The sequence below is a fragment of the Trachypithecus francoisi genome, unplaced genomic scaffold (assembly GCF_009764315.1).
Source record: "Trachypithecus francoisi isolate TF-2019V2 unplaced genomic scaffold, Tfra_2.0 Lachesis_group1, whole genome shotgun sequence".
NCBI lineage: Eukaryota > Metazoa > Chordata > Mammalia > Primates > Cercopithecidae > Trachypithecus > Trachypithecus francoisi.
In genome coordinates, this window is record NW_022681454.1 from 54672068 (window position 1) to 54698981 (window position 26914).

The 26914-nt window shown below is 39.7% G+C and overlaps 1 protein-coding gene across 2 annotated transcripts in view; it reads right to left on the bottom strand.

Moving 5' to 3' along the window:
* Positions 1–11016: 11016 nt before the first annotated feature.
* The window catches only part of ANXA3 (annexin A3), a 65226-nt gene continuing 49328 nt past the window's right edge, over positions 11017–26914 (bottom strand). For both annotated transcript variants that reach the window (XM_033214329.1, XM_033214330.1), the window contains 6 exons: positions 26165–26221; positions 25715–25808; positions 24195–24290; positions 19855–19913; positions 17025–17147; positions 11017–11411 (listed from right to left, as the gene is read on the bottom strand). In XM_033214329.1, coding sequence (XP_033070220.1) covers positions 11352–11411; positions 17025–17147; positions 19855–19913; positions 24195–24290; positions 25715–25808; positions 26165–26221 — 489 coding nt within the window. In that variant the 3' untranslated portion in view covers positions 11017–11351. The remainder of the gene's footprint in view (positions 11412–17024; positions 17148–19854; positions 19914–24194; positions 24291–25714; positions 25809–26164; positions 26222–26914) is intronic.

Below are 26914 nucleotides of genomic sequence, written 5' to 3' on the forward strand. Positions count from 1 at the left end.
ATTTAACAATTATGTATTGATGACCTAATATGTGCCAGGCGTTGGACTAGATGCTAAGAATAATGGTGGACCACAAATATTGACTGACAGAGGCATGAGTTCGCTTTTGAATATGAAATATGTACCCCACATTCTCAAACTAACTAATTATACATAACCATCAACTATGGCCACTTAACTTCTGCAATTAAGACGGACCTAGTACTCAATAGTTTTCTCAGATCTGCCTTGACTTATTTTCATGTGACATTTAACAACAGCAGATAATGTTGACGTGAAAAGAGCACACTAAACATAGGATTGCTGTGAAGATTAAATGAAATAAATGCCAAATCCCAGGTATTTAATATAATTGATCGTTCTTATCTTTATTATAGACTGTAAGTTCCAGAAAACAGGCACTGAATTTTTTTTTTTTTTCTTTTTTTTGAGGTGGAGTCTCACTCTGTCACCCAGGCTAGAGTGCAGTGGCATTATCTAGGCTCACTGCAACCTCCGCCTCCCAGGTTCAAGCAATTCTCCTGCCTCAGCCTCCCGAGTAGCTGGGATTACTAGCATGTGCCAACATACCCTGCTAATTTTTGTATTTTCAGTAAAGACTAGGTTTCACCATGTTGGTCAGGCTGGTCTTGAACTCCTGACTTTAAGTGATCCACCCACCTCAGCCTCCCAAAGTGCTTAGATTACAGGCAAGAGCCACTGCAACCAGCCGAATAGGCAGTAAATTTTTACATGTATATGTAGCTTTTAGATTAGTGCAGTAGGGCTTCAGTTCACATTGATAGGTTGAATGAGTAATATGGATATTATTACTCCAATTTTTCAGATGAAATTAATACTCAGAGAGATTGAATAAGCTGCTCACTTTCTCAAAGCTAGTTGCCGTAACAGTTAGGATAGGCCAGGCGCAGTGGCTCAAGCCTGTAATCCCAGCACTTTGGGAGGCCGAGACGGGCGGATCACGAGGTCAGGAGATCGAGACCATCCTGGCTAACACGGTGAAACCCCATCTCTACTAAAAAATACAAAAAGCTAGCCGGGCGAGGTGGCTGGTGCCTGTAGTCCCAGCTACTCCGGAGGCTGAGGCAGGAGAATGGCGTAAACCCGGGAGGCGGAGCTTGCAGTGAGCTGTGATCCGGCCACTGCACTCCAGCCTGGGTGACAGAGCGAGACTCCGTCTCAAAAAAAAAAAAAGAGTTAGGATAAATGACCTATTTCTTTTCTTTTCTTTTTTTTTTTTATCCTATGTACAGTCATTCTTAATCAATAACATACTTCTAACTGCACTGTGCCCTAAGGGCTTCTCTAAAGCATGTAGCATGACACTGAGCACACAGTAGGCCTTCAACAGTTGCCACTATTGCTATATGTCACTCGTCAGTGGTGTGTTATTAGTTTATTACTGCCTTATGATAAACTTCTTCATTGGCTTGCAGGTACAGAGAGCAACTCTGCTGCTGCTCCTCCGGAGTGCGGCATCATCTTCCTGCTCTTCCTTCCATTTGCTCTGTTGGCTCCTACTCCTCTCCCACTGAAGAAACTGTAGCTTTCCCCAGGGCTTAGGCCCAGGCCCTGCTGAGACTCTATCTCTGTGTGTTTGTCTGCATGTCTGCAATCACTTCAACTCAAACTGTACCCACCAACGACAAGACCCTTAGAAGCTGCCAAATCCTCATTACTGAGTGGTTTCAGTACTGCTACTGCTGCAGAAAAAGAAGAAAAAGTCACATCCTTCCCACTGAAAACTAAAGGGGGAAACACAGATCCAGGGAAATTCTGTAAGCAATGTTGAACTGTTTATTCAGGGCTCCAACTCTGCTCTTGCACCTGTGCCCTGCTGTGGCACAGTCTATAGTTTTGAACTTTGTATAGTACAGTGCTCAGCAAGAAGAAGAAGTTACCTTCTGTTCTGAGAGCCTCCTGACCAGTCTTGTCAGATTGAAAGATATTGGCTTTGCTCTATCAAGGTGGCTTCTGTCCTGTGCTAGATGACTTTATATTATTGATATGTAAGCTTCTGAGAGACTTATTTAGACTTCAGTGTTACTGGCCATTAGATGCCAGTGATGTGTGGTGAAGTTGCTCAGGGTGTGAAGCCAGACAATTTATGAGAATCCAAGTGTTCAGACCTACTTCCCAACTCCAGCACCCGAGAAATGGGCCTCTAACGTAAAGAGCTTTGCAACTGTTGCTACTGCTGTATCACAGTCCCATAGTGAGAGAGTCAAGCTTATAGATTTTGGATCTACTGTATAGAAATCTCAGTTTGTTTTGTGGCTCCAGAACTATATCTAGAGTGGTCTTAACCTCTCTGAGCCTCTTTCCAGGCTAGTAAATTAGGATAAGGTTACCTGCCTCATGGTGTTGTTATAAAGTCAAAATGAGATAAAATATATGAATTGCTTATAGTGAGTGTTAAGAAATGGTGCCCATTATTATTGAAACAAGAGGACCTCTGAAAGAATGCAAGTCAATGCCTACTGGCTCTTTAGGTCAGTTGGCTGAGAACAGCATGTGAAGTCATAAAGCCAAAGTCCAAAGGGAGCTGAATTCTCCCTACCTGCAAGAGAGGTCAAGAATGTGGTGTAGTTGGTTAAGTTATGAAAGTTCCACATGATTATACAGAACTTGCAGTCCTTTGTCAATTTTCCCATAATGATTAAGTCTTTCAAAATAAAAAAGATCTTATGCATATACTTCATACAGCAAAAGAGACTGGGAAATTGGGGGAAGATGTCAATAATAGCCAATGACTACATATTTCAGATACTGTGTTAAGTCCTTTACTTGTGTTTTCTCATCTAATTCCTTATCTCTTCCATGGCAGATCTAAGCATTCCCTCCTTCCAGGCACCTAGGTCTTCCAGGCACTATGAATTGAATAAATTATTACTCCTGTCTTAGAAACAAAGGGAAATGATGGATCAGCAAGGCTAAGTAATTTGCCCAAAGTTACACAGCAAGTTGGTGGTACTGAAACCAACGTTGTATGGTTCTGGCATCTTTCCTTCATATCTAGGAAAGGGAAGGCCAGGGAGCCTGTTTTTCCTGAAGAAAGAAGACAGGACCATCACACTGAGGAAGCCAAGAAAAGCAGTGCAGGAAAAGCCAGGCAAGTGCAGTGTTCCAAGAGATGTAACCAGAGAAAGATCTGTGAAGTTTCTTCACAGGGACTTTCTCTGGGTGAATTCTAGATTCTGGGAAGCCTTGGGCTTCCCAAGAAGTTTTTGGCAGCACCTGGTCCAGTCAAACTACATACTCAATACCCAGAAGAGAGAGAGGAGAAAATCAAGAACGGACAGTTTGTTGCCTGGTGGCCAGGGAAGGTCCCCATATTGAAAAAATTCAAAGTAGACTAAACAGTGCAAAGACTTTTCTTTTTCATGTCAACATTGCTGAGGTTAGCCAGAAATTAAAGCAGAGGAGGTTAGGAAGAGACAGGAAGTAGAGAGAGGAAGGAAGTGCTTTTCTCCCCACCACCGTCTTCTCTCCAGAAACATGTTTGAATAAATTGGAGACATTCTCCAGTCATTGCTGCCCAATGGAGCTTTCCAGTGACAGAAGGCTCAGGTGTGGGCTGGTTACACAAAGGATCTGAAATAATGCTCAGGGGCCCTGTGCTTGCTGGCCCTACCTTCTTGGAGTCCTGAAGACTGAGGTGAGGCACAGCAAGAATTAGAAAAGATGCATGTCTATCCATACCTCTCACTTCCTAGGAAAGAGTCAGCTCTGAGGGTACACATCTTACATGGCTCCAATCCATGATAGAGGGGTCTACTTGGCCCTCTTATTACCTGTCAGTATCTGGGAAAGCAGGCAATAGAATTAGCATCTATTCTGTAAGCCCCAGCACAGAGAAGACTTAAACTGATCTCTAGTTACCTTCAACAGACAGGATCCCGTAATAAGATTTCCGAAATCAGAGAGAGAGAAACAGAGAAGCCAGTCTTTCCACTAGATACCTCAGAAACAAGAGGAACACAGCAAAAAATAAGGATGGACTCTGATATATTCAGTGTCCAGTGATGGCCTCTTCACTGAGGATTAGTGGCCCCCTCGGCCGGGTGGTGGCTCACACCTGTAATCCTAGCACTTGAGGCTGAGGAGTTCGAGACCAGCCTGGGCAACACAGTGAGATCTTGTCACCATTAAAAAAAAAAAAAAAGAATAAAGAAAGAAAGAAAAAAGGATTAACAGCCCACTTAACTCATGTACTATTTGATACATCATTTTCCAATATTGTCAAATACTGGGAGCTTGTTCTCATCTCTACTAATCTTTATATCTTCAAAGCCCTACCAATCAATTCCTTTAATACCTAGCTCAGAGGTGACATTCCCAGTGAATCCTGCCCTGTATACTTAATTGATCCTCCATTTGAGCTCTAGGTGCTCAAATAACCAAACTTTCTTATATGTCATATAAAGATATTCTTAAATTATTAAGCCAATAAATTTAAATTTACTTAGAAAACACAACTTTGACAAAAAGAGAAAAATGAGTCAGCTGTAATGCTACTACCCAGAGATAAACAGTTACTGTGGCCATGTATATTTTCTCTGACTTCCTGGTGTCAACTAAAGAAAAAAAAATAAGCTTGTAAAGAATTAAAGGTAGTGCCGGGCGCGGTGGCTCAAGCCTGTAATCCCAGCACTTTGGGAGGCCGAGACGGGCGGATCACAAGGTCAGGAGATCGAGACCATCCTGGCTAACATGGTGAAACCCCGTCTCTACTAAAAAAAATACAAAAAACTAGCCGGGCGAGGTGGCAGGAGCCTGTAGTCCCAGCTACTCGGGAGGCTGAGGCAGGAGAATGGCGTGAACCCAGGAGGCGGAGCTTGCAGTGAGCTGAGATCCGGCCACTGCACTCCAGCCTGGGCAACAGAGCGAGACTCCATCTCAAAAAAAAAAAAAAAAAAAAAAAGAATTAAAGGTAGTTGTAAGTCTTACTGAGGACTATAGACTGAGGCCTAGAGCCTGGGAACAGTCCTTCAAAGAGGTTCTGTCAGACTGCTCTGAAATAGTGTTTTAGCTCAGTTTATATATGGGTTGTGGAGGTTTAGTACGTGTAAAATCACATCAAACGTGCAGAAGTTACATTAAAGGAGAATCACATCGAAGTTTGGGTATAAGAGTACAGCTGGTTACAGATTACAGAGGCATCATCACTAACCCCATCAGATGTTACCTTACGTGTAAGAAAAGGCAGGGAGTAGGGTCATTTATCTTTTAATGAACTTAGTGACTCAGGCAAGAGACATGATGGGGCCATGTGCTCTATCCTGCTTTGCCTTCAAAGCATCTTTCTGGAGAGCTGCATGTTGTCAGAGTTAAACTTCGTGAAATTATGCTGGCAAGCAGAAATGAACAGACATGCCTCCTTACATTTGCTATATTGTGTCACACTGGTTTTCTTTTTCTTACTGTTTCATCAAGCAACTTTTCCTCCATTTAGCAAAATATCATAAGCATCTTTTTTGTGTATCTGTGTCTATTTCTATCTGTATCAGTATTTCTGATACTTAGTAGTCCACAGCATTTTTAATAGCATCGTTATAGTACATATCATATTTTACTATAGTTAATCTTAAGTAGCTAGCATCTACATAGTGCTTACAATGTACTGGGTCATTCTCAGTACTTACATGCATCGATCCATTTAATCTTTGTAATCCTAGGTGGTTGGTCTAATTACTACTATCATTCAAATTTCACAGATAAAGGAATCTGAGGCATAAAGGGCTTAAGTAATTTTCCCATGATCACACAGCTAGAGACTTTAGACCTGTAAGAGCTAGAATTTGTCCAGCTAGGCTGACTCCAGACTTTTAACTACTGTGCAAGACAACCTTAACAGTCTTTGACTGAACACCTAATAATTGGCAGTTTCTTCAAATATCTTATCCTTTAACTCTGCAAGTTGCAAAGAGCATGAGAATTTTGTGTGGAAGCCACATTTGCCTAATCCTCAACCCCACCCACCACTACCACCACTGTGCTGTCCTTGCTAATTAGCCAAGTATCTGTCTTTCCTCTCCTTTGCTTACTCCCCAGATCATCAAGTCCTTGAAGTCAGGTAATGTGCAGCTCTCTTCATTTTTATAACTCCAGCACCTGGCATAGTTCCTGGACTACAGTTACCATGTAATAAATGTTGGAAGAATAAAGGTCGGAAGGGGTTTGGTTTGACTGATAAAAAGCAAGAAAAATATTTTTCATGAAAATATCAGATACCAAATTCTATTTAACACCGGTTTAAACAGAATTTGCAGACATGATCTGGAATTTTCTTTGTGGACTTTGCTGTCTGACACAAAACAAAACAAAAAGCTTAAGTGCAACTTTGGAAATCTCTAAACTCTTCTGAGGTCTGTGGCCGGGGGAACCAATGTAAGCCAGTTACGCTGTGGATTGCTGCAGTTCTCCAAAAGGATGTGTGAATTTGGGCTAATTCTCACAAACTTCCTACCCTTGGGAACTTTGTTCTTCTCTACTTTCTACCCCACTGTGGCATGCTCTTTTTTGTAGGAGCTCATTTTATCTCAATATTCTTTGTCAAAACTTCCTTTTATCTGGTGGTTGATATTATAGCAACTGGCAAATCACATCTGTTTTTTCACAGCAAGTCTGGTGCTCTGCAAGTCACTTTGGACGACTTTTTTTGAGACAGAGTTTCATTCTTGTTACCCAGGCTGGAGTGCAGTGGTACGATCTCAGCTCACTGCGACCTCTGTCTCCCGGGTTCAAGCGATTCTCCTGCCTCAGCCTCCCGAGTAGCTGGGATTACAGGCATCCACCACCATGCCTGGCTAATTTTTTTGTATTTTTAGTAGAGACAGGGTTTCATGTTGACCAGGCTGGTCTTGAACTCCTGACCTCAGGTGATCTGCCTGCCTTGGTCTCTCAGAGTGTTGGGATTACGGGGGTGAGCCACCATGCCTGGCCTGGACCACTCTTTATTGCCACACCCAGTTCCACAAAGTTTGTGCCCAAAGAGGGCATATGTAAGTTTTAATAGCTAGTTTTTTCTTATGCGCGGTTGTGTCATAAAACCTTTCAGCTGAATGGGCTGCTTTGGTATTCCAGGTTTGGGATTTCTTTTAACAGTTTACTGCAGCAGCCATTCAATGTTTCCTCCTACTCTGTAACCGTCCTCCTCATTTGAAATTCTCCTCTCTCTCACTGCTGACTTTGTAAACTCTACAGAAATAGGCAAACTTTGGTTTCAGAGGAGGGTTGGCCCTGGTGGGTAAAACTGGCACAAAGCTGAATTTGATGAAACTGAAAGAAATAGAGCACCAGTAAAAAGGCTTTAGCACACAGCAACCTGTACTTGCTTGACTCTCACAGTCCCACGAGAGACAAACAGAGTGGGTGGGAAAGATCTGAGTCTGTCAGTTTGCTGGGGGTGGGGTTGAAAAAATTTTGGGGGTACTTTCCATGGCTCATAAAACACAAGGTTTCACCGGCAGGAAATTGCCAAGAAGTTTGCTGTATCTTTCTTTCCTAATTGCAAACCAGAAGAGGTAGCTTTACAACATCTCAAAATCCCCCAAGTGATTACAGCACTGTATAAGCAATTGTAAGTCTTCCAAACTGAGCCAGAGAATAATGGCTACTGTTTATTGAGCACTTAAAGGGTGCAGGCACTGTGGTAAGTGCATCACCTAATCTGGCTTATTGAAACCTCATCCTACTCTGAATGATACATGCATGGCCATCCTGGCTTTACAGGTGAGGAAACTAAGGTACAGAAAGAGTAAGTGACTCACTCCCTCACGTATCATACTACTGTCAACTGATGGGCAGGAAATAAGCCTAGAAAACTTTCTTCAGATCCTGCAACCTCATCACTGAGGTGAACACAGTTGGCTCTTATCGTTGGAGGACACACTGACAACATATTAATAACTGATTTCAGCTGACGTTTCTCTGAAGCGTCCAGAGCTTTAGAGTTATTGTCACTGAGTAGTACTAAAACAAGTATCATTTATTTATTCTATAAATGCTTATTGAACACTTACTATCTGCTCTTCACTGGCAACTCACCATGCCAATGCGTTATTAGTAACTAATTTTTATTGAGTTAAATTTTTCACATGCTTTATTTCATTTAATCCTTGCACATATTTAAGGTAGGTGCTGTTATTGTCAGCTAAAGAACTGAATTGTATGGAGGTTATTTGTCAAACACTGTTATCTACGCTGCTGTCATAAGTGGTGAAGCCAGGATTTGAACCCAGTTTGATATGACCCCAAAATTAATGTTTTAAAGACAAAGTAAAATTGTGAGTTATCCATACGGCATTAAATTGGGGAAATGGAAAAAGGGGAAGGTACATGGAAGAAAGGTCTGAACTACTGTACACTATTTTAAAAATTTCCTCAATATATTTTTACAAATAGGCTAGAGAATCTCCTATTCAACATCTTCATTTGCCATTTTTGCAGCTCCTGATTTATAGACCAAACATTCTATACTCCAGAGTGAAGTGTACAAACCTTCCGCTTCTGCAGCTCACCAACCACAGAGCCCAGGACTCTCTGCAGCTGGCTATTTTTCTCTTCTTTCGATCTTCAGGGACTAAACTTAGTGCTTAATGAGATGACATGGATGCACTCAATTCTGCAGGTGATCCATGTCAGAGCTAATGCACATTCATGTAAATGAAGATGGTCCTGGGAATCCAGAGAAACCAGATGATTCAATTAAATATTCTACATGTTTCCTTAAGAAGGAGTTTACAGTGACAGTAAGATGCCTGAACCACTACAAACATTCTATAGAAGACGTTTCCAACAGTTTAGATTTGGTCATGTTATGCTGAAGCAAGTTAAGTACATTTTGCCATTGGGATGAGAAGCCATGGGGTCCACTTTGAACTTGACATGCCACCTTGTGGAAATTGGAGGCAATAAAAAATGTGGCCATTGAATACTACTCTATGATAATTGTATAATATAGGCTAACATTTATTGAGGGTTTACTATGTGCTATGCACTATGTGGAACACCTTTTAAGTGTTATTTATCAAAACAATCTTATGAGGTAGGTACTATTGTTCTCATTTTAAAGAGGAGTATGTGGCTTAGAAAGGTAATTGCCTGAGGTCCCCTGCATAAAAGGCAAAACGGATGTTATTAGAAGGGTTAGACAGTTATCTCAATGTGGCTTTTTTTTTTTTTTTGTCTGCAGAATTCTCTCACGTGATCACTAGTCTCTTCAAGTTCTCACCTTCTTCATCCTCCCTCATGCACAGATAAGGTTTTTTGCTTTGTTTTGTTTTTGAGACAGGGTCTTGCTCTGTCACCCAGGCTGGAGTATGCTGGTGCGATCGTAGCTTACTGCAACCTCAAACTCCTGGGCTTAAGTGATCTTCCCACTTCAGCGTCTTGAGTAGCTAAGACTATAGGTGCACACCACCATGCCCAGCTAATTTTTAAATTGTTTGTGGAGACGGAGTCTCCTTTTGTTTCCCGGACTGGTCTCAAACTCCTGGGCTCAAGTGATCCTCCTGCCTCAGCCTCCCAACATGCTGGGATTTGATGTGTGAGCCCCTTTGCCCAGCCACAGATACGTTTTAAAGTCCAGATGACCTGGATCTTAAGCCTTGGCTTTCCCCCTGTGTAACCCTGGGCTAGATACTTCACCTGAGTCTCATTTTCGTCATTTGCAAAACGGGAAATATTGACACATGTAACCACGCTCTGTTTCAGAAAGTGCTTAATACATAAGTGGTCTAACAACTCTGAGGATAAATGAGATCTAAAATAAAGATTCACCGTATTAAATGCCTTTTATGTGCTGAGCACAGTTCTAATCTAAGCACTAGGCATCGAAAATAACAGTGGCCCTGGGATGGGATAAATTCTAAGGCAAAATAGTAGTTAAGAGCCTGGACACTGGAGTTTGACTACCTGGCTCTTACAGTGACAAGTTACTAATTTCTCTAAGCTTCCATTTCTATATCTGAGTTAGTAACTACATTGTAAGATTCCTTGAGGATTAACAAATTAAAATATACTACACTGTTTAACATAGTACCTAATACATAGTAAGCACTCAATGAGTATTAACACTGATTTATTGCTTCGTGATATACTTACTAAATCACTTACACCAAAATCATGAAGGCATACTTGACTGACACTTGGTTACTTTGAATACCATGTTTACTCAATTTTATCTCCCAAATATTGAAGTAGTTTTTTTTTTCATTATCTCCTGTCATCTTAGTTATGACTGACATTTATAATATTGATTACAGAACTAACTTGCCAAATGGGCTCCCAGACTCAAGCAATCCTCCCACCTCAGCCTCCCAAGTAGCTTGGACTACAGGCGTGTGCCACCATGCCAGGCTAATTTTTGTATTTTTGTCAGAGACAGGGTCTCACTAGGTTGCCCAGGCTGGTCTCGAACTTCTGGGCTCAAGCAATCCGCCTGCCTCAGCCTCCCAAAGTGCTGAGATTACAGGCATGAGCCACTGCACATGGCCAGTATGATCGTTTCTATTCTGGTCCAGGAAAATAACTCTAAATGGAATTTTTTTCACTTCTTCTATTTCATATCAGTCAAGGTATTTCATATGAGGTCCCACTCAAAGATAGCATGAGGGATTCTTTAAATGCATAGTTTTGCCAACTCAAGAGAAAAGGAAACCTTAGAGGCTTGATTCTAAATGCCCATTCTGGGAAAGTAGTATTTAGCATGAAGCAACCATAATTCATGCTTGCCATTCAGACAGGAAGTGGTTAGATTAATCCTTCAGCAGATGTTTTCTGAAAGCTGAAATAACTTCTCATGCATTGCCACTCCTATAGCTTGATCACAACTAGAAAGGGTAGGCCAGGTCACATACATCTTCATCTTATTCGTTTCTTAAAGAAAAGTGTGATTAACAAGGTGATAAACTGAAGCAGTAACAGCTTCTATATAGAAACATGTTTTAAAATATTAGTTGTTGGCACCAGGCATCAAACAATGTTGGCAAGCTCTGAAAGCAAACAAACAAATTACTTTTAACAAAAGCAACAATTTTTGTTATCTTGCTTTATATTTAATGGATTAGAACTATAAAAAGATTCTTACTTTGTAAGCAGAAATATAAGTTGGATAGTATTTGCAGATCCTTAATACCATTTTAAATTTCATTTATGACCTGCTACATTATAAATGAGATGCTCTAAAATAATAATCGTTTTTGTTGTTGTTATAGAACAATGAGAATTTCTGTTAGGAACACAGGTTACTGTTTACATTTGCTTGTTCTCTTAAATAGTATGAGAAAGAAGTAAGGTGGAGCTGTTGGGAAAGCCCATCGTGGACCTTGGGAGATTATCTTCTTGGTTCAGTCATCTCCACCACAGATTTTTAAGAGTGTGATTTCATAGTCTCCAGAAGTATCCGACTGCAAAGAACAAAATAAATGAAGAACAAACACAGTATAAATAATGGGAGACCATAAATGAAACAAATCCTGTAGCACTAGGGAATTCACCCAGGTGTGAGACTCATGAGCTATACCATTTAGTAAAATGTACCTGCAATTCCATCATTCATTCATACCTGAGTGTAATTATGTTCTGACCAGCATCTTCTTCACAGTAAATAACATTTAGATTCTTCTTGATATATTGCAGTTACATTTCAATTTGGGTTTAATAAAATAAGATTGCATCACTTACATAACATCAATTTCTAAAAAAACTTCAAAAGATTATAGTTTTAATAATATTTATCAAACACTTGCTATTCAAAAGGCTTAATGTGTATTAGCTACTTTAACCCTTTTAAAAGCTCTCTGCAATAGGTACTATACATATCCCCCATTTAACAGATAAGTAAAATGAGAAAAACAGATTAGGAAACTTGCCCCAAATCTTATCGAGAATAAGTGACAAAAGCAGGATTTGAATCCCTGTGTCCTGGCTCCTTAATACCCTGCTACACTGCCTGACTTAGGAAAGTGAAATGAACCACGTTTTTAAAGAATATGTTTGTCAGTTCCTTTTCCCAAGGCCAACCAAAAATAGATTGTTGTTCAGAAAAGATACTGTGCGAGGTTGAGGTTTAAAAGGCAAAGATACCAAGTTTGTAGCGCAAAAGACTTCATAGGAGGTAAAACTTGGCTTTCAACCTGGATTGTGTAGGATGCTCACATTATTTTTATTTTATTTGAGGCAACCCAATCAGTGAGCACTTTTTATCACTTAAGTTTCATATTTGAAATGGCTGTCACTGGGGTAAATATTACAGTAAGTGGTAATATAAAGGAAGTCTCAGGGAAGGCTCATTTAGTGAAGAAGTTAAGCATTACTTTCATAGTAAGACAGAATAGGCATTTATATATATTGTTCTGTTTTCTTTATTTCTTGTTCATTTGTCTGTTTCACAAAATATATGACTCAATATTCTTCATTTTTATATAGATTTTAGTTCTTATGTTATTGGTTTTCCTGTCTTGCTCTGCAACAGCAGATCTGACAAGTCAACAATGCTCCAGCTTTGTATTAAAAGAGCTCCTTCTAGACATCTCTGATCAGAATTTTAAACAATTAGGCCTTCTACCAGTTAGTCAAGGAAACACATCCAAGTAGCTCAAAGTATATTTCATACCACTAATGACTTACTTGACCTCTCCACATGTCTTACATGGCTCAAAGACATCTCAAACTCAACACATGTAAAGCCAAACTCATAAACTTCCCCCAACTCCCCAAAAAGAAAAGTAAAAAAACCCTAAAACCCGATCCTCTTGCAAGGAATGGCCCCACTATCTGTTTTCCAAGTTAGGAACTTGAGTGTCATCCTTGCTACCTTCCTTTCCTCACACCAAGATATTATACCAAGTCCCTTAAGTTTTAGCTCCTAAATATCCTCTGATCCCTTCTTATTCTCCAGAATAAGAAGATCTCACAGGGATCTTTTCATGATCCTGATACTAACTCTTCAAGAGCTCATGCCCAGAACTCTTCAATGGCTTCCCCTTACTCTTAAGCTAAAGCCAAAATTCCTTAAACATAGCCAAAAAGATCGTGCATGATCTGGCCCCTACATCCTCATTTTTCATTGTGCTGCCTCCACCATGAGGCCTATTTGTCATTTCTTTTATTAGAATGTTCTATTGGCTCCCTTACCTCCATAACTTTTGCCTTATTAATATCTACTTATTTTCCAGATCTGAATCATGCCTTTCTTATAGAAGCCTTTCCTGTAAGTCAAGTCCTCCTATTATAGGATCTTTTAGCACAATGTCGCTTTCCTTTACATTAAACATAGTTGTAATTCCATAAGGGCAGAAAATGTCTTCCTCCACCCCATCCCTTTGCTTATAATTATAACCCTGAGCCTAGCACATAATATGCATTTGATAAATATTTTTAATTGAATGAATGAATTCACTGATCTCAAAGCTCTCTTTCAGCTGAACTCATCTTGCTACTTGGATTTTATTTCTCAATATTCCCCAAGGTAGACCCTCTAATCAAACAAGTGCCTTATTACTTCTTTCCCTCTTGCCTCTTCCCATACCTGTTTCTAGAGCATTTACCTTTAAGACCCTATTGACCTGGGGTCTTAAAGGTAAATGCTCCAGCAGAGTACCATAGGAGACACTCAACACATGCTTGTTGACTTGAAAGGCAGGTTCAAGATCCATTTCTCTAACCCCAAACGTCTTTTCTTCTCAATTCCGATACTACTAGCTCTATACTGAACAATCTAGTATCTAATTGTACGTTGTTTCAATTATTATCTTCTAATTGTTTCTTTATACCTACCTCAGGTCTCCACATAGATTATGAGTTGATTGTGAGTGGCTACTATATTTTCCAATAAAAAACTTGGAATTGTGCTATTTATTAAGTAAATACAGAATCTGTCCACCAAGGAAAACTACCAAAAAACATGATTTCATCTAAATTTTCCATAATATCTTCTTAATAAGTAATAAGAGGTACACACTGGTTTTCACCTCTGTTCTTCCTTGTCTTCTCCTTTCCACCAGTCACCCCCTGAGAAAGGTGTCAATGGACAGAGAAATGTCTAAACAATGGGTAGAAGGAAGAAGACAGGCAGGATTATAGGCTGAGATGATATGCAAAAATGGAACTCTACCCCATGAATTTCAAAAGCAACCACCTAAAAAGATCCTGTTCATCAATAGCAAAACTACAATGAGATTACTTAATAATATATGTTAGGTGGTAGAAATAAAGAAATCTTATATCATTTCAAATTGCAAACTGAAGTTTTCAGTGATGGATTTTTCTTTTCTATCAACTACAAATAGCTTAAATGTTTTCTAATACAATAAGCCTCAATTACCCAGACCATTGGGGAATGGAGAGCCACTGGTTAATTTAATTTTCTGGTTTGATGAGGGTGAACTGAATGCCCGCGTTATGTCTCAACCTTGTTACTGACAATCTTTAGAAAATGTGTGAGTCTATTTTTCTGCCTTAGTAGCTACAATATGGTTAACGTTATTGAATCTTTCTCTGATGACTGAAACTATTGTGATGTGTCAGGACTGATTCAAATACAATTGAGTGTGAGCAGTTGATGCAATTTGTGCTAAGCCCCAGGCACAGTCTGAGAACTGCCTTTTTGAGTAAGTTCCTGATTTCAACTTATTCATGCATCTCAGCATCTCTTTCTGTAAAAGTTTAGTGCAAAAACAAAAACTCTGATTAAAAAGAGAGGGAGAGATTTTAGTGAATGAATCTAGTTAACTGATTGATGTTCATTCATTCATTCATAAGCCATTTGTAAAGTCAGAGGTAGGAACCTTCCAAAGATAGCTGCAGAAAGACCCAGGCTAATATTTGTGCCTGGTCAAGGGTGGCTATTGTGGGTAGGGCCATAGTGAAGGTTGGACCAAAGACTCCAGCTGCTGGCAGTGACACTGGAATGTGGTCTAAGCCAGGTGTCCCCCAGGGGCCATCGCTGGGTGTAAGCTCCCTCACAAAGGTAGGGCTCCAGCCTTGTAGGGGCTTGAGAGAGGGTGCTGCTGGGGAGCTACCCAGGATGTCCATGGTGCATAATGATCCACAGCTTAGGGTATCTAATCAGCATGGACTCCATTCCCAGTTTTGGACCCTCAGTGCTCAGAGCAAACACTCTCTGCTTGGCTGCTGCTTCCCTCTTCATCCTGGATCGCCATCTAGGCCCCAACTCTCAGCTTAGACCTTGGAGAGTGCACCTGGGTCCAACACTCTCTAGTGCTGATTTCCTCAAGACATTCAAGGGTGGATGGAGCAGCAAAGAGATGGAGAGGTCTGCATAGTCTGCAAGTCCTCTGTGATGGCAGCCCTAACCCTATCTTTCCCCCTGGTCAGTGTGGCCTTGGAGGCGAGGCCTGTGGATTGCTCCACTCACCAACCTCAGCTTACACTTTGTTCCAGGGAACCAGCTTGGACTAACACTCTCTATCACTCATTTCCTAGAGACTCTCATAGGTGGTCTGGAGCACGGAGGTAGAAAAGTAAATCAATGGAAGGCTGCTGAGCAGGTGCGGGGCTAGCCCCTTAGTTCACCACTAACTAGTTGCCATCTTCCTGTTGGGACTATGACTTTTGAATCATAAGCTTAAGGTACAGAAGCTTCTTGTACAATCTGTCAGCCTTACTGCCTTATTAATTCAAATAATTTGTAACTTATTTGAAGTTTCTATGTATAATATATCAACTGAGATCTGAAAACAATGAAAATGGGTTTCATGCTTTAAAACAGAAAGGAAGGAGCCCATTTTAGGAAGATGCTCATCCAGAATGAAAGAAACAGAAGGGACTAGATTTTTTTTTAAAATAAAAAAACTGTAAAAGATTGATAAATTTAATTAAACAAGATGTGCACCCTCTGCTTGGAAAAAAATACATTCAGCCAAGTCAAAGGACAAAGAATGGACTGGGAAATATGACCTGACAAAAGGCTAGTCTACCTTATGTGTAAAAGGTCTTAGAAACTGACCAAAAAGAACAAAAACCCAAAAGAATATGGACAAAGAATGTAAAAAGACAGATCACAGAAAGAGAAATACAAATGTTATTTAAAACATGAAAATATACTCAGTCTCACTTATACTAAGAAAAATGTATATTACAACTACACTGCGATACAGTTCCTCACCTATCAGACTATGAAAACCCAAAAGTTTACCTATAGTCCCAGCTACTTGGAGGCTAAGGCAGGAGGATTGCTTGAGCCTAGGAGTTCTAGGCTACAATGTATTATGATCACACCTGTGAACAGCCACTGTACTTCAGCCTGGGCAACAGAGCAAGACCTCATCTCTAAAAATGTTTTAAAAACCCAAAAGTTTGAAAATACCCTCTGTGCCAAGGCTATGGAGAAAGAAGGACTCATACATTCCTCATAGAATTGCAAAATGGAATTCAATTGGCAGTATTTGTCAAAATTTTAAATGCATTTACATCTGTCTAAGCAATCCTACTTCTGAGAATTCATAAAGATACATTCGTACCTGATGAAGTTGTGTATGCATTATACAACATTGTTTCTAATAGCAATAAACTGGAAGCCTGTTTGCTGTGGTGGGTACAAATACACAAACAATGGAATGATATACAGCTGTTAAATAAAATGAGAAAGTTTCCTATATACTGAAATGAGAAGCACTCTAAGCTGCAGAACCATGCTGTCTCATGTAAAACAGAGAGGAAATTTAAAATACATATTTTTCTGTTCTTACATTGTCATAAAGACTGAAATAAATACAAACAGTACAATATAAAAACAATTTGCATATGTAATTCACAGAAGAAGAAAAATTAGTGGCTAGTACACCTAAAAAATATTGAATGTCTATTATATGTCTGGGATTTTAGAGCTGAAAATGAGGGACACTGCTGCTACTGTTTTAAGCTCAGACAACACATGTATGCATTGACAAGGAGCGAGAAATCTAAGTCATATATCTTTATATTTTAAGGAATATCTGAGTAAGGAGATGGGTAGAGAAGGGCAAAATATGTTTTGCTATTTTTAAAAGTAGACTTACTTTAATTGCTGAATACAGGGAATAGCCATAATGCTTCTTGAACTCTATTCGAATGTCCAAAAGGTCAATTTCTGATCTGGACACCATTATTCGGTTCAGAGTAAACTCATCAGTTCCAGCACCCTGTTAAGAAATGCAGGTGTTCACAATACAAATGTCATTGGTCACAAAGCAACATAGAGATTTATATTTATAAGAATCAGATAATGGTGTGCAAAATATTCAACTACAGTGATTCCTTTTCATTTATTATCAAGCTCATCATTCATTATTCAAGAAATATTTGTTGAGCACCTACTCTGTGCCAGCATCATGCTAAATGCTGCAAAACAGAGATTAGATATCCATGTTAAGTTTCCAGTTTTGTAAAGAATACAGGCAAGAAAGTAAGCCATTGCACAACAGTCTGACATGTTGAAAATATTGGGTACCATGGGAGCATACTTCAGGGGGCCCTAAGAAAGATTAGGGATTAGGAAAAGTCTGAGAAAGTGACATTTAAGCAAGGACTAAGCAGTCAACAAGGGGAAGGAGTAGGTTCATGCAGGGAGGATAGAAAGGTCCTGTAAAGGAAATAGCAGGTGTGAAGGTTTAGGGCAAGAAAGAATGCCACGTTCAAGGATATATAAGTAACAAATAGGGATAACAAGAAAAGTGTCTGGAAAGGCCAGACCTTGTTAACCATGAAATGAAATTCTGACTTTATCCTAAGTGTAGAGAGCTACTGTAATATTTTAAACATGAGAATGTTGAGATCAGATCAAATACGTGGTTTCAGAAAATCACTTTGACTGCAGTATGAGAAACAGATTGCAAGGTAGGAGTAGAATGAAGATAAGGGAGTAAGACTGAGGCTTTGAGACTCATCTTGAGGAGACTGAGTAATTAAGGAAAGAGATGACGATGGCCATCCCTAGAATAAAGGCAATAGGGATGGAGAAAATGGGAAGATTTGAGAGTTTCTTATGTAAATGGATTGACAAAACATAATGATGTATCACTACAGGATAATGAAAAAGAGAGATAGTGTAAAATTTCTAGCTGAGCAGTTAGGTGGATTTTGACCTAATGATGGCCAACATACTAAATGATATTCCATTCATCTATGTCCAGCAAATGCTTATGAGCATCGACTATAGCCAGGCATTATTCCATGTGCTGTGCATATGGTGGTGAACAGAACAGATTACATCTCTGTCTGCATGGACCTTATGTTCTAGTAGATGGAGACAGACAGTAAAGCAAATTAACTATTGCTTAAGTAAATAGTGATCAGAAATATGAAGAAAACAAAGCTGGAAATGGCATGGAGAGTGATTAAAAGGGAACCAACTGGCCTGGTATAGTTAGGGGAGACCTCTCTCAGGAGGAGAGCTGAGACCTGAACGATGAGAAGGAGTCAGCTAGAAAAAGATCTGGAGGAGGAGCATTCCAGAGAAGGAATGGATGCAAAGACTATGATGTGAGAATAGACTTGCCACAGTTGAGGAATAGAAAGAAGCCTGGGGTGGCTGAGGCATAGTCAACAAGGCTGGAGAGTAATGCTACGACTTCAGAGAGTTGGGCAAATTCCTGTTGGGGCCATTCTCTGGGATGACTGAACAGGGGAAGGGGAGCAGATCTGGGGCTGGGCAACTGAGGGAAAGGATGTGTTCACTTGGGATATAACTTTGAAAGTATATGCGGGACTGCAGAAAATGGCCAGTAAAGAGATCGAGGTAAGCATCTTCTGTGCACAAGGCCCTGGCCTAGGGTCTGAGGATAAACAAGAGCCTGTACTCATGGAGCTCATCATCTGGCAGTAAAGACAGACAAGCAAACACAGGGTTACAGCATCATTAAAGGCCGCCAACTCAGCTGGGTTTATTTTAAGTAAGGCAGCTTGAGAGGCCACGGGATCTACTGGGTCTCAAGTTTGAGGTTTGGCATTCTAAAACAAGTTTTACTGCCTGCACTTACTGTGAAGTAGTGAAAATAATGTGGCCAATACTTTTCTGTACCTATCTCTATATGGATTATAATACTATTAACCTATGAGAAAAATTAGTAGACAAATTAGCTACTGCAGAAAACTAATCTAAGTGGAAAAGAAATATGACATTCTATCAACATTAAGTCATATTTTTACCTTCTCATTTCTTTTTCTTTTTTTTTTTTTTGAGACAGAGTCTCACTCTGTCACCCAGGCTGGAGTGCAGTGGCACAATCTCAGCTCACTGCAACCTCTGCCTCCTGGGTTCAAGCAATTCTCTGCCACAGCCTCCCGAGTAGCTGGCATTACAGGCATCTGCCACCACGCCCAGCTAATTTTTGTATTTTTAGTAGAGACGGGGTTTCACCATGTTGGCTAGGCTGGTCTTGAACTCCTGACCTTATGATCCACCCGCCTGGGCCTCCTAAAGTGCTGGGATTACAGGCGTAAGCCATTGCGCCCGGCCTGTCTTTTCATTTTCTATTTAAAATAGAGGATGAACTTTTAAAATCTAAAATTATACATAAATTTTCATCTTTCATACAAGTGGAATATTAGCATTTACTGAAACTTGTCATATTAGAGAAAATGAGACTGTTTTAGCTAAATACAAATCAAGCTATACCTATTTGGAAAAAAATTATTTCATAAATCCAAGTCTGTTTATTTTGAAGAGAAAATCAGGTGTCTGTGTAAAGAGTGTATTGTATTATACCTTGATTTGCTGTAATATAATTTATCTTAAAATGTTTAAATTACATTAAAATAACTAATTTTTAAATATTTGTTCTACTATTTGCATACTTTCCCAAGGGAATTAAGGGACGCTAAGAATGCACATGAACTTTCCAGACCAACCTTCAAAGCTCGATGCAGTCTTTCTGCTAAAAAGGCCGGCGTGTTCCTCACACAATGAACTGTCATAAAAAGCAAAGTAATGTTCAGCTTCACGGAATAGAAATTGGGTTAATCTATAGTAAGTAATACGTTTTTTAAAAAGATTCTTTGGACTGTCATACCACTCTACCCCCTCCCCACAACTGGCTTTTACTTGGAATGAAAGAAAGGCTGCTTACCCTGATTTACAAAGCCTTTTAACGTCATATTTGCACAGAACTTTAGCACAGTAATTATCTCCAGCCATGGGGAAAATAAAATTACCTGCCAAAGAAACTCCCACAGCGACTGACTCATCTCTGGATCCCAGACACATCGAACACCTACGCTTTCACTGATAACTCCCTAGGGTGCGACACTGCTCAGCTACTAACATCTCGGGCTACTGATGAACAACTCGGGCCTGACAACTGCAGCGATGTTGCTCCAAATAACTCATTAGGCACGAAGGGGCACTGGAGTTCCATTTAAAAGCAATTTTTCCCATGGAAAGAATTTTCTTTTAAATGATGGGATTAGAATTTATAGGCTGGTTAGAGTGACTCCATTAGAACAAGTACCTGTCATCGAAATTCAGTTGCCTAAAAAAAAAAAAAAAAAACTTCCAATTCTTTATTTTGAAATAACAAGAAAAGCAGAAGCAAAACAAGAAAAAGGAAACTGACAAAAATGCAAGACTAAATTATCTTTTAAATAAAATGAAAATAGGAATAGAAAAGTCTGTAGGGAACAAAACCTATTTATAGCAACACAATTATTTTCATAATCGTAAATCTGATCTCTAGGTAGGAATCCAACCAAAAGTGAATGGATTTTATAATGAATTTTGGAGCTCAGAACAAGAATAACTGACTTTCACATCGTGGCTTATAGACTCTCTTAAGGAAAGCTAAAAGACTTTTGGCTTTTGTAAGTGATTTAAGGGAAACAGAAGGAGAAATGTATTAGAAACCCAAACACGGCATTTAGAATAAAACTGTTACATGAAGTTCTCTGACAAGAAACTAGCCATTTAAACTAGTAAACTCACATTAAAGTAAGCCATAATAGCCTGATACAAAATAATGATGCCCACTTTCATCCTATTAAGCTTTTCAGTCACCTCCCTGCCAACTAGATTTGTACAATCCCTTCATGATCCTTTCTTCCCTTTAGCTTGCCTTCTGCTTTATGTTCTTACCTACTAGATTTGTTCTTTGTATCTGAAAGTTTTGGAAGGTGGCAGTATGTTTTAGTGGGAAGGAGGCTTTACCACCCAGCACCACAGGCAGGGAAGCTTGGGAGTCCGTTAGAGTTAATTACTATGACCAAGTATTCATAATTGCCCATTCCCTACCCTCTTCATTGTCTTGACCACACTTTCATCAGGCCTCTCTCCTCCCACAGGTTCCTGAGCTCTGGCTTGCCCCCAGTCCTGAGCAAGCCCTAAAATGCAGAACATGCCTCTGTTGCAGCTTATCTTGAGAGTCCAGCTGTCCACCGCCAGACGTGTTTCCTGTCAATCCGCAATGATCACACCCTCATGCTTGCCCAACATTAAAAGTTGCTGCTAAGACTTTTCTGTTGGATTTTGAAACTTTTGCGCATTTTTTCCCCCTGTCTTTTAGAGACACCCAGCCGAGTCTTGTATGTTTCTGAAATCAACATGTTTTCTCAATTGAAATAGTTTTTCTGAATAAAGTCTCTCCTTACTTAAGCCTGGATTTGTTTTTATTTGGCAGCTAGTATGCTCCTATTACATGATTCTAAGATAACACAGCTCAGATGGTTTCTCATGTCAAAAACTATGTGTTGACCATTGTATTGGATTCCTCTTGTCACTCAGGCTCTGGTGTAGTGGCACCAACATGGCTCACTGGAGCCTTGACCACCTGGGCTTAAGCACTCCTCCCACCTCAGCTCCTTGAGTAGCTGGGACTACAAGTGTACACCAACCCACCCAGCTAATTTTTTATTTTTTTGTAGAATATTTAAAATAAAGATTAACAATATAAAATGGAAAAAAAATTAACCAGTTCTATCATTGCCACTGGAACAGTCTCAGAATGTTGCTCTATGTTGCCCAGGCTGGTCTTGAACTCCTGATCTTAAGTGATCCTCCTGCCTCAGCCTCTCAAAGTGATGGGATTATGTGCATGAGCCACCCCACCCAGCCCAGTCTTGCATGTTTCTGAAATCAACGTGTTCTCTCTATTGAAATAGTTTTTCTGAATAAAGCCTCTCCTTACTTAAGGCTGGATTTGTTTTTATTTGGCAGCTAGTATGCTCCTATTACATGATTCTAAGATGACACAGCTCAGATGGTTTTTCATGTCAAAAACTATGTGTTGACCATTGTATTGGATTCCTTGTGTATGAAATATGCAGAGTAGGCAAATCTATAGAGACAGAAAGTAGATTAATGATTACAGGAGCCAGGGGGTGGGGAGGATTGGAGAGTGACTGTCAATAGTTACAGTGTTTCTTATGGGACTGATTAAAATGTCCTAAACTTAGATTGTGCTGATGGTTGCAAAACCTTGTGACTATATTAAAAACCATTGAATTGCACACTTTGAATGGATGAATTTTATGGTATGTAAGTTATATCTCAATAAAAAATTTTAAAGACTGGTTTATTCCAATGGTAGACTGAAACAGAAAATGAAAGTGTGACATATTTTGAACTTCAGTTGAATTATAAGGTCTTTTTTAACATGATAAAATAATGTGTATTATAGCCCAAATGTAATACATAAGTCAATGATATATTTCCAACCATGCTCCTTAGCTCAATGAATGAGAGTTTGTACATCTCAATAACATTTTTCAAACATTACGGCTTAGCAAGAACACCAAACAAAAAACAGCAGGCAGAATTAATATAAAGATTAACAATATAGGCCAGGGTGGTGGCTCAAGCCTGTAATCCCAGCACTTTGGGAGGCTGAGGTGGGTGGATCACTTGAGGTCAGGAGTTTGAGACCAGCATGGTCAACAAGGTGAAACCCTGTCTCTACTAAAAATACAAACATTAGCCAGGTGTGGTGGCATGTGCCTGTAATCCCAGCTACTTGGGAGGCTAGAGGCACAAGAACCGCTTGAACCCAGAAGGTGGAGATTGCAGTGACCTGAGATTGCACCACTGTACTCCAGCTTGGGTGACAGAGTGAGACTTCATCACACACCAAAAAAGAAAAAAAGATTGACAATATAAAACGGAAAAAAAAAATTAATCATTTGTATCATTACCACTGGAACAGTCTGAGAACTAATTATGAAGACTGATCTCAATTCTACTTTTTTAATTGAAGAAGAAAGTTTTCCCTTTCTTAGCCTCCTCAGCCTATCTTTTAGCAATTCAGAGTCAACAGTGAGCTGAGATTGTGCCACTGCACTGTAGCCTGGGTGCCAGAGACTCCATCTCAAAAAAAAAAAAAAAAAAGAAAGAAAGAAAAGAAAGCCACTGATATCTTTCATAAATAACCAAATATGGTAGATTACCAAACTGGCTTAGGTCTTAGTTGCGTATGTGTGTGTGTGTGTGTGTAAGTGTGTGTGGTTTTTTATAAAGAGACAAGGTCTTGCTATGTTGCCCAAGCTGGCCTTGAACTCCTGGGCTCCAATAATCCTTCTACCTCAGCCTCCCAAGTAGATAAGACCACAGGTGCATGCCACGGTGCCTTGCCTATGTCTCAGTTTTCAACAAAGCTCAATAAAAATGACAGTAGAAATAAAATATTTCAGCTCTCAAGAAGACTACAAGCTAAACACGGTCATAAGACAAATACAAACTTAAAAAGCAAAGCAAGATTTAAAAAGATGGCTGGATGTGGTAGCTCACACCTGTAATCCCAACACTTTGGGAGGCTGAGGTGGGTGGATTGCTTGAGCTTAGGAGTTCACGACCAGCCTGGGCAACATGATGAAACCCCATCTCTACAAAAAATACAAAAATAGCTGGGCCAGGTGGTGCATGCCTGTAGTCTCAGCTACTTGGGAGGCTGAGGTGGGAGGACTGCTTGAGCCTGGGAGGTTGAGGCTGCAGTGAGCTGAGATCACACCATTGTACTCCAGCCTGGGTGACAGAGTGAGATCCTGTTTCAAAAAAGAAAAAAAAAAAAGACTTAAAAAAATAACTTCTTCATGCATTCATTTAACAATATTTGTTGAGTGGACTGTGTGTATCCTGGACCATGATGGGGGCTGTAGGGAGCATAAAAAGATGGATCAGTCAGGATTCTTGCCCAAAAGGAGCAGGCCTTGTGACTGAGTTAAAACAAGTACAAAGTAGCTTAGTTTCCTAACACTCGAAGGCTTACCTATGGCCAAAAGTAAGTCTTCAAAATGCCCAGATAATTCTCCTTTTATGCTGTCCACAATGTCCTTTTGGCTGATATTTCTGTATTCATCAAATGCTAAAAGGAAGCACCATAAAATTATTTAAAGCAACCCAGTTGAGCACATTTGAATATATTCTAGTTTTTTTATTTGATATGTACAAGATCAAGCAGCAAGCTAAAAAACTCCCTCTTTAAACCATGAAAATTTGGGTACAAAAGTTTTTGGGTTTTTTTTGTTCCTTTTTAAGGAAATCATCTACAATAAACCCCAAACATCCCTAGATAATTTTCTTCAATGATCTCTCTCTTTCCCCTTCTCTCAAGCAGTAAGCATTTCAAATAGCCTAAATAGTTAAATAACAAATACTTTATCTAGTAAGGTGGGCTATTTTAAATTTTATTTATAGCAGCACCTGGGAAATGATACTATAATCACTAGTCAAATATGTTTTCTCTGGTGAAGAAATCTCAACTCTGAAGACTTCTTTGCACTGAATAAATCATTTCCTAAGGCGGCATGGCCTACTTCACACCTCCCAGAAGGCATCTGAATTTCTTGATCTGTATTTGCCCCTGTACCTATGTCACCAAGTATACAGGCATATTTTTTAGCCAAGTACATTTTTCCCCAATAAATTTTTTAAAAAAGAAATTTTGGAGAGAGACCTAGGGTTATCTGGTTTTTGTTTTTCAAACAAAGACATGAATAAAGCAACTATCACTTACAGTTGTCATTATTTTATAAAACAAATGTGATTTTAATGCAAAAGTTAAGAAAGAACAATTTCAGAATTTCAAAGTCACAGTAATATCCTTATGTTTACTCATCGTTCCGTCAACTCAGCATAAGCTTGGTCTTGCTGTGTGGCTGTTCTGTAAACTAGCACCTGGAAGCCACAGTCAGAAGATGTTCACAGTAAATGGAGGTTTAGTTTTCTAGGTGCTGTTGCTTCCAGAACCGCTCTAGGAGGTGCCATGAGTGAGAGTGTGGGTGCCCACAATTCCATATAATAGCTGGTCTGACGATAAGAGTCGATCCATTCTACCATTTACCTTCATATCAGAAATAGCTGAAGGTTAATCAGTATTGATGTGTCAACAGAGACTCACTTGCAGTGTCTGGCTTTTCTGGAAGTGGCTAACTAGAGAGAACTGTTAGGTGGAGTGGAAGCAGTTGGGCTTCTCCATCCCACAGGAACAAGCCTTTCTGCTCTCACCCTAGAGGTGGCCTCTTTTCTTCTTCTGGTCACCTCCCTCCCCCGTCTATTACCTGGTACTCACTAGGTAATCTACTCAGCCTCTACGGAAAAACAAAAGTGTAGCGTCAGCACTTCCTTGAGTTACAATACAGCTTCCCCATTTTGTTTCCTGAAGTGTGAACAAATAAACTGGAACAGACTGCAATTTTAAACTTCGTTTTTCTAGATCTTTGTATACTAAATGCAAAAACATTTGTAAAAACAACACACAACACGAAGGATTGTAATGTGAGTTCGTACTTAGTTTTAGTTGAGGAAAGCTCCTTAAACACAGGATCTCAGTGAATTTGTCTTCATCTGTGCCCCATCTGTTCTCACCAGCTTTATAGAGAATCTATTCGCAAGAGAATGTTATTGGAGACATAATTATTTTCTTTTTTTGAGAGGTGACATGAGAAGAACGCGAGCTGTATTTTCGAGGTCAGTGCAATCATCTATTATCAAAGTCTCTCACTTTCAGCAGACTAGAAATCAATAATTGGGCTGGCAGGAGCTAAGGAGAATGATAACTACCCCTGGGGCAGGCAAAAAGTTAGGGTTGGTATCCTCAAGCCTCAGGCTTCTCTTTCAAACAGGAAAAAAAAAAAAAAGCCCCCCCGTTGGTCTATTTTTCTCCTTTTTTCACATAAATGCAAAGGCAGTCACATAGGAGAATAGGTAAAGGAAAGGTTTTCCTGCTTTGTTACTGACCTGGGCATCTTTTTTGGCCAGATGCTCATCCACTTTCAGACTTTCATCTCTTCTGCCCTAAACAGGGATGACGAAAACAAGGGCCATCCTTTAAAGACAGAAGATTCTAACACACGGTAACTCAACCAGCAAGGGATCTTAGTGGTTTTTCTTCAAGGCAGGACAGGTTGCATAGAAAAATCAGGTACTCTGGGCTCCAGTTCTGTTTCTGCCATTGACTAGTCATGAAATTTTTAGCAAATCACACAATTTTATGGGCCTCAGTTCCCTCCTCTGAAAATTCATATATATATATATATATATATGAATCTTATACATACATTCATACATATATTCATATATACATACATTCATATATATTCATATATACATATATTCATTTATACATACATTCATATATATTCACACACATATATATATATATTTAGAGACAGGACCTTGCTCTCTGTCAGCCAGGCTACAGTGTAGTGCTGCAAATGTAGCTCACTGTAACCTTGAACTCCAAGGCTCCAGCTCTCTTCCCGCTTCAGCCTACTGAGTAGCTAATATGACTACAGGTGCACACCACCACACACAGCTAATTTTAAAATTTTTTTTAGAGATGGGAATCTCGCTATGTTGCCCAGGTTGGTCTCAAACTCCTGGCCTCAAGCTGTCCCCTGACCTCAGCCTCCCAAATCTCTGGGAATACAAGTGTGGGCCACTGTGCCCAACCCAACACAGAGGTCTTATGTGGAAGACAAGACAAGG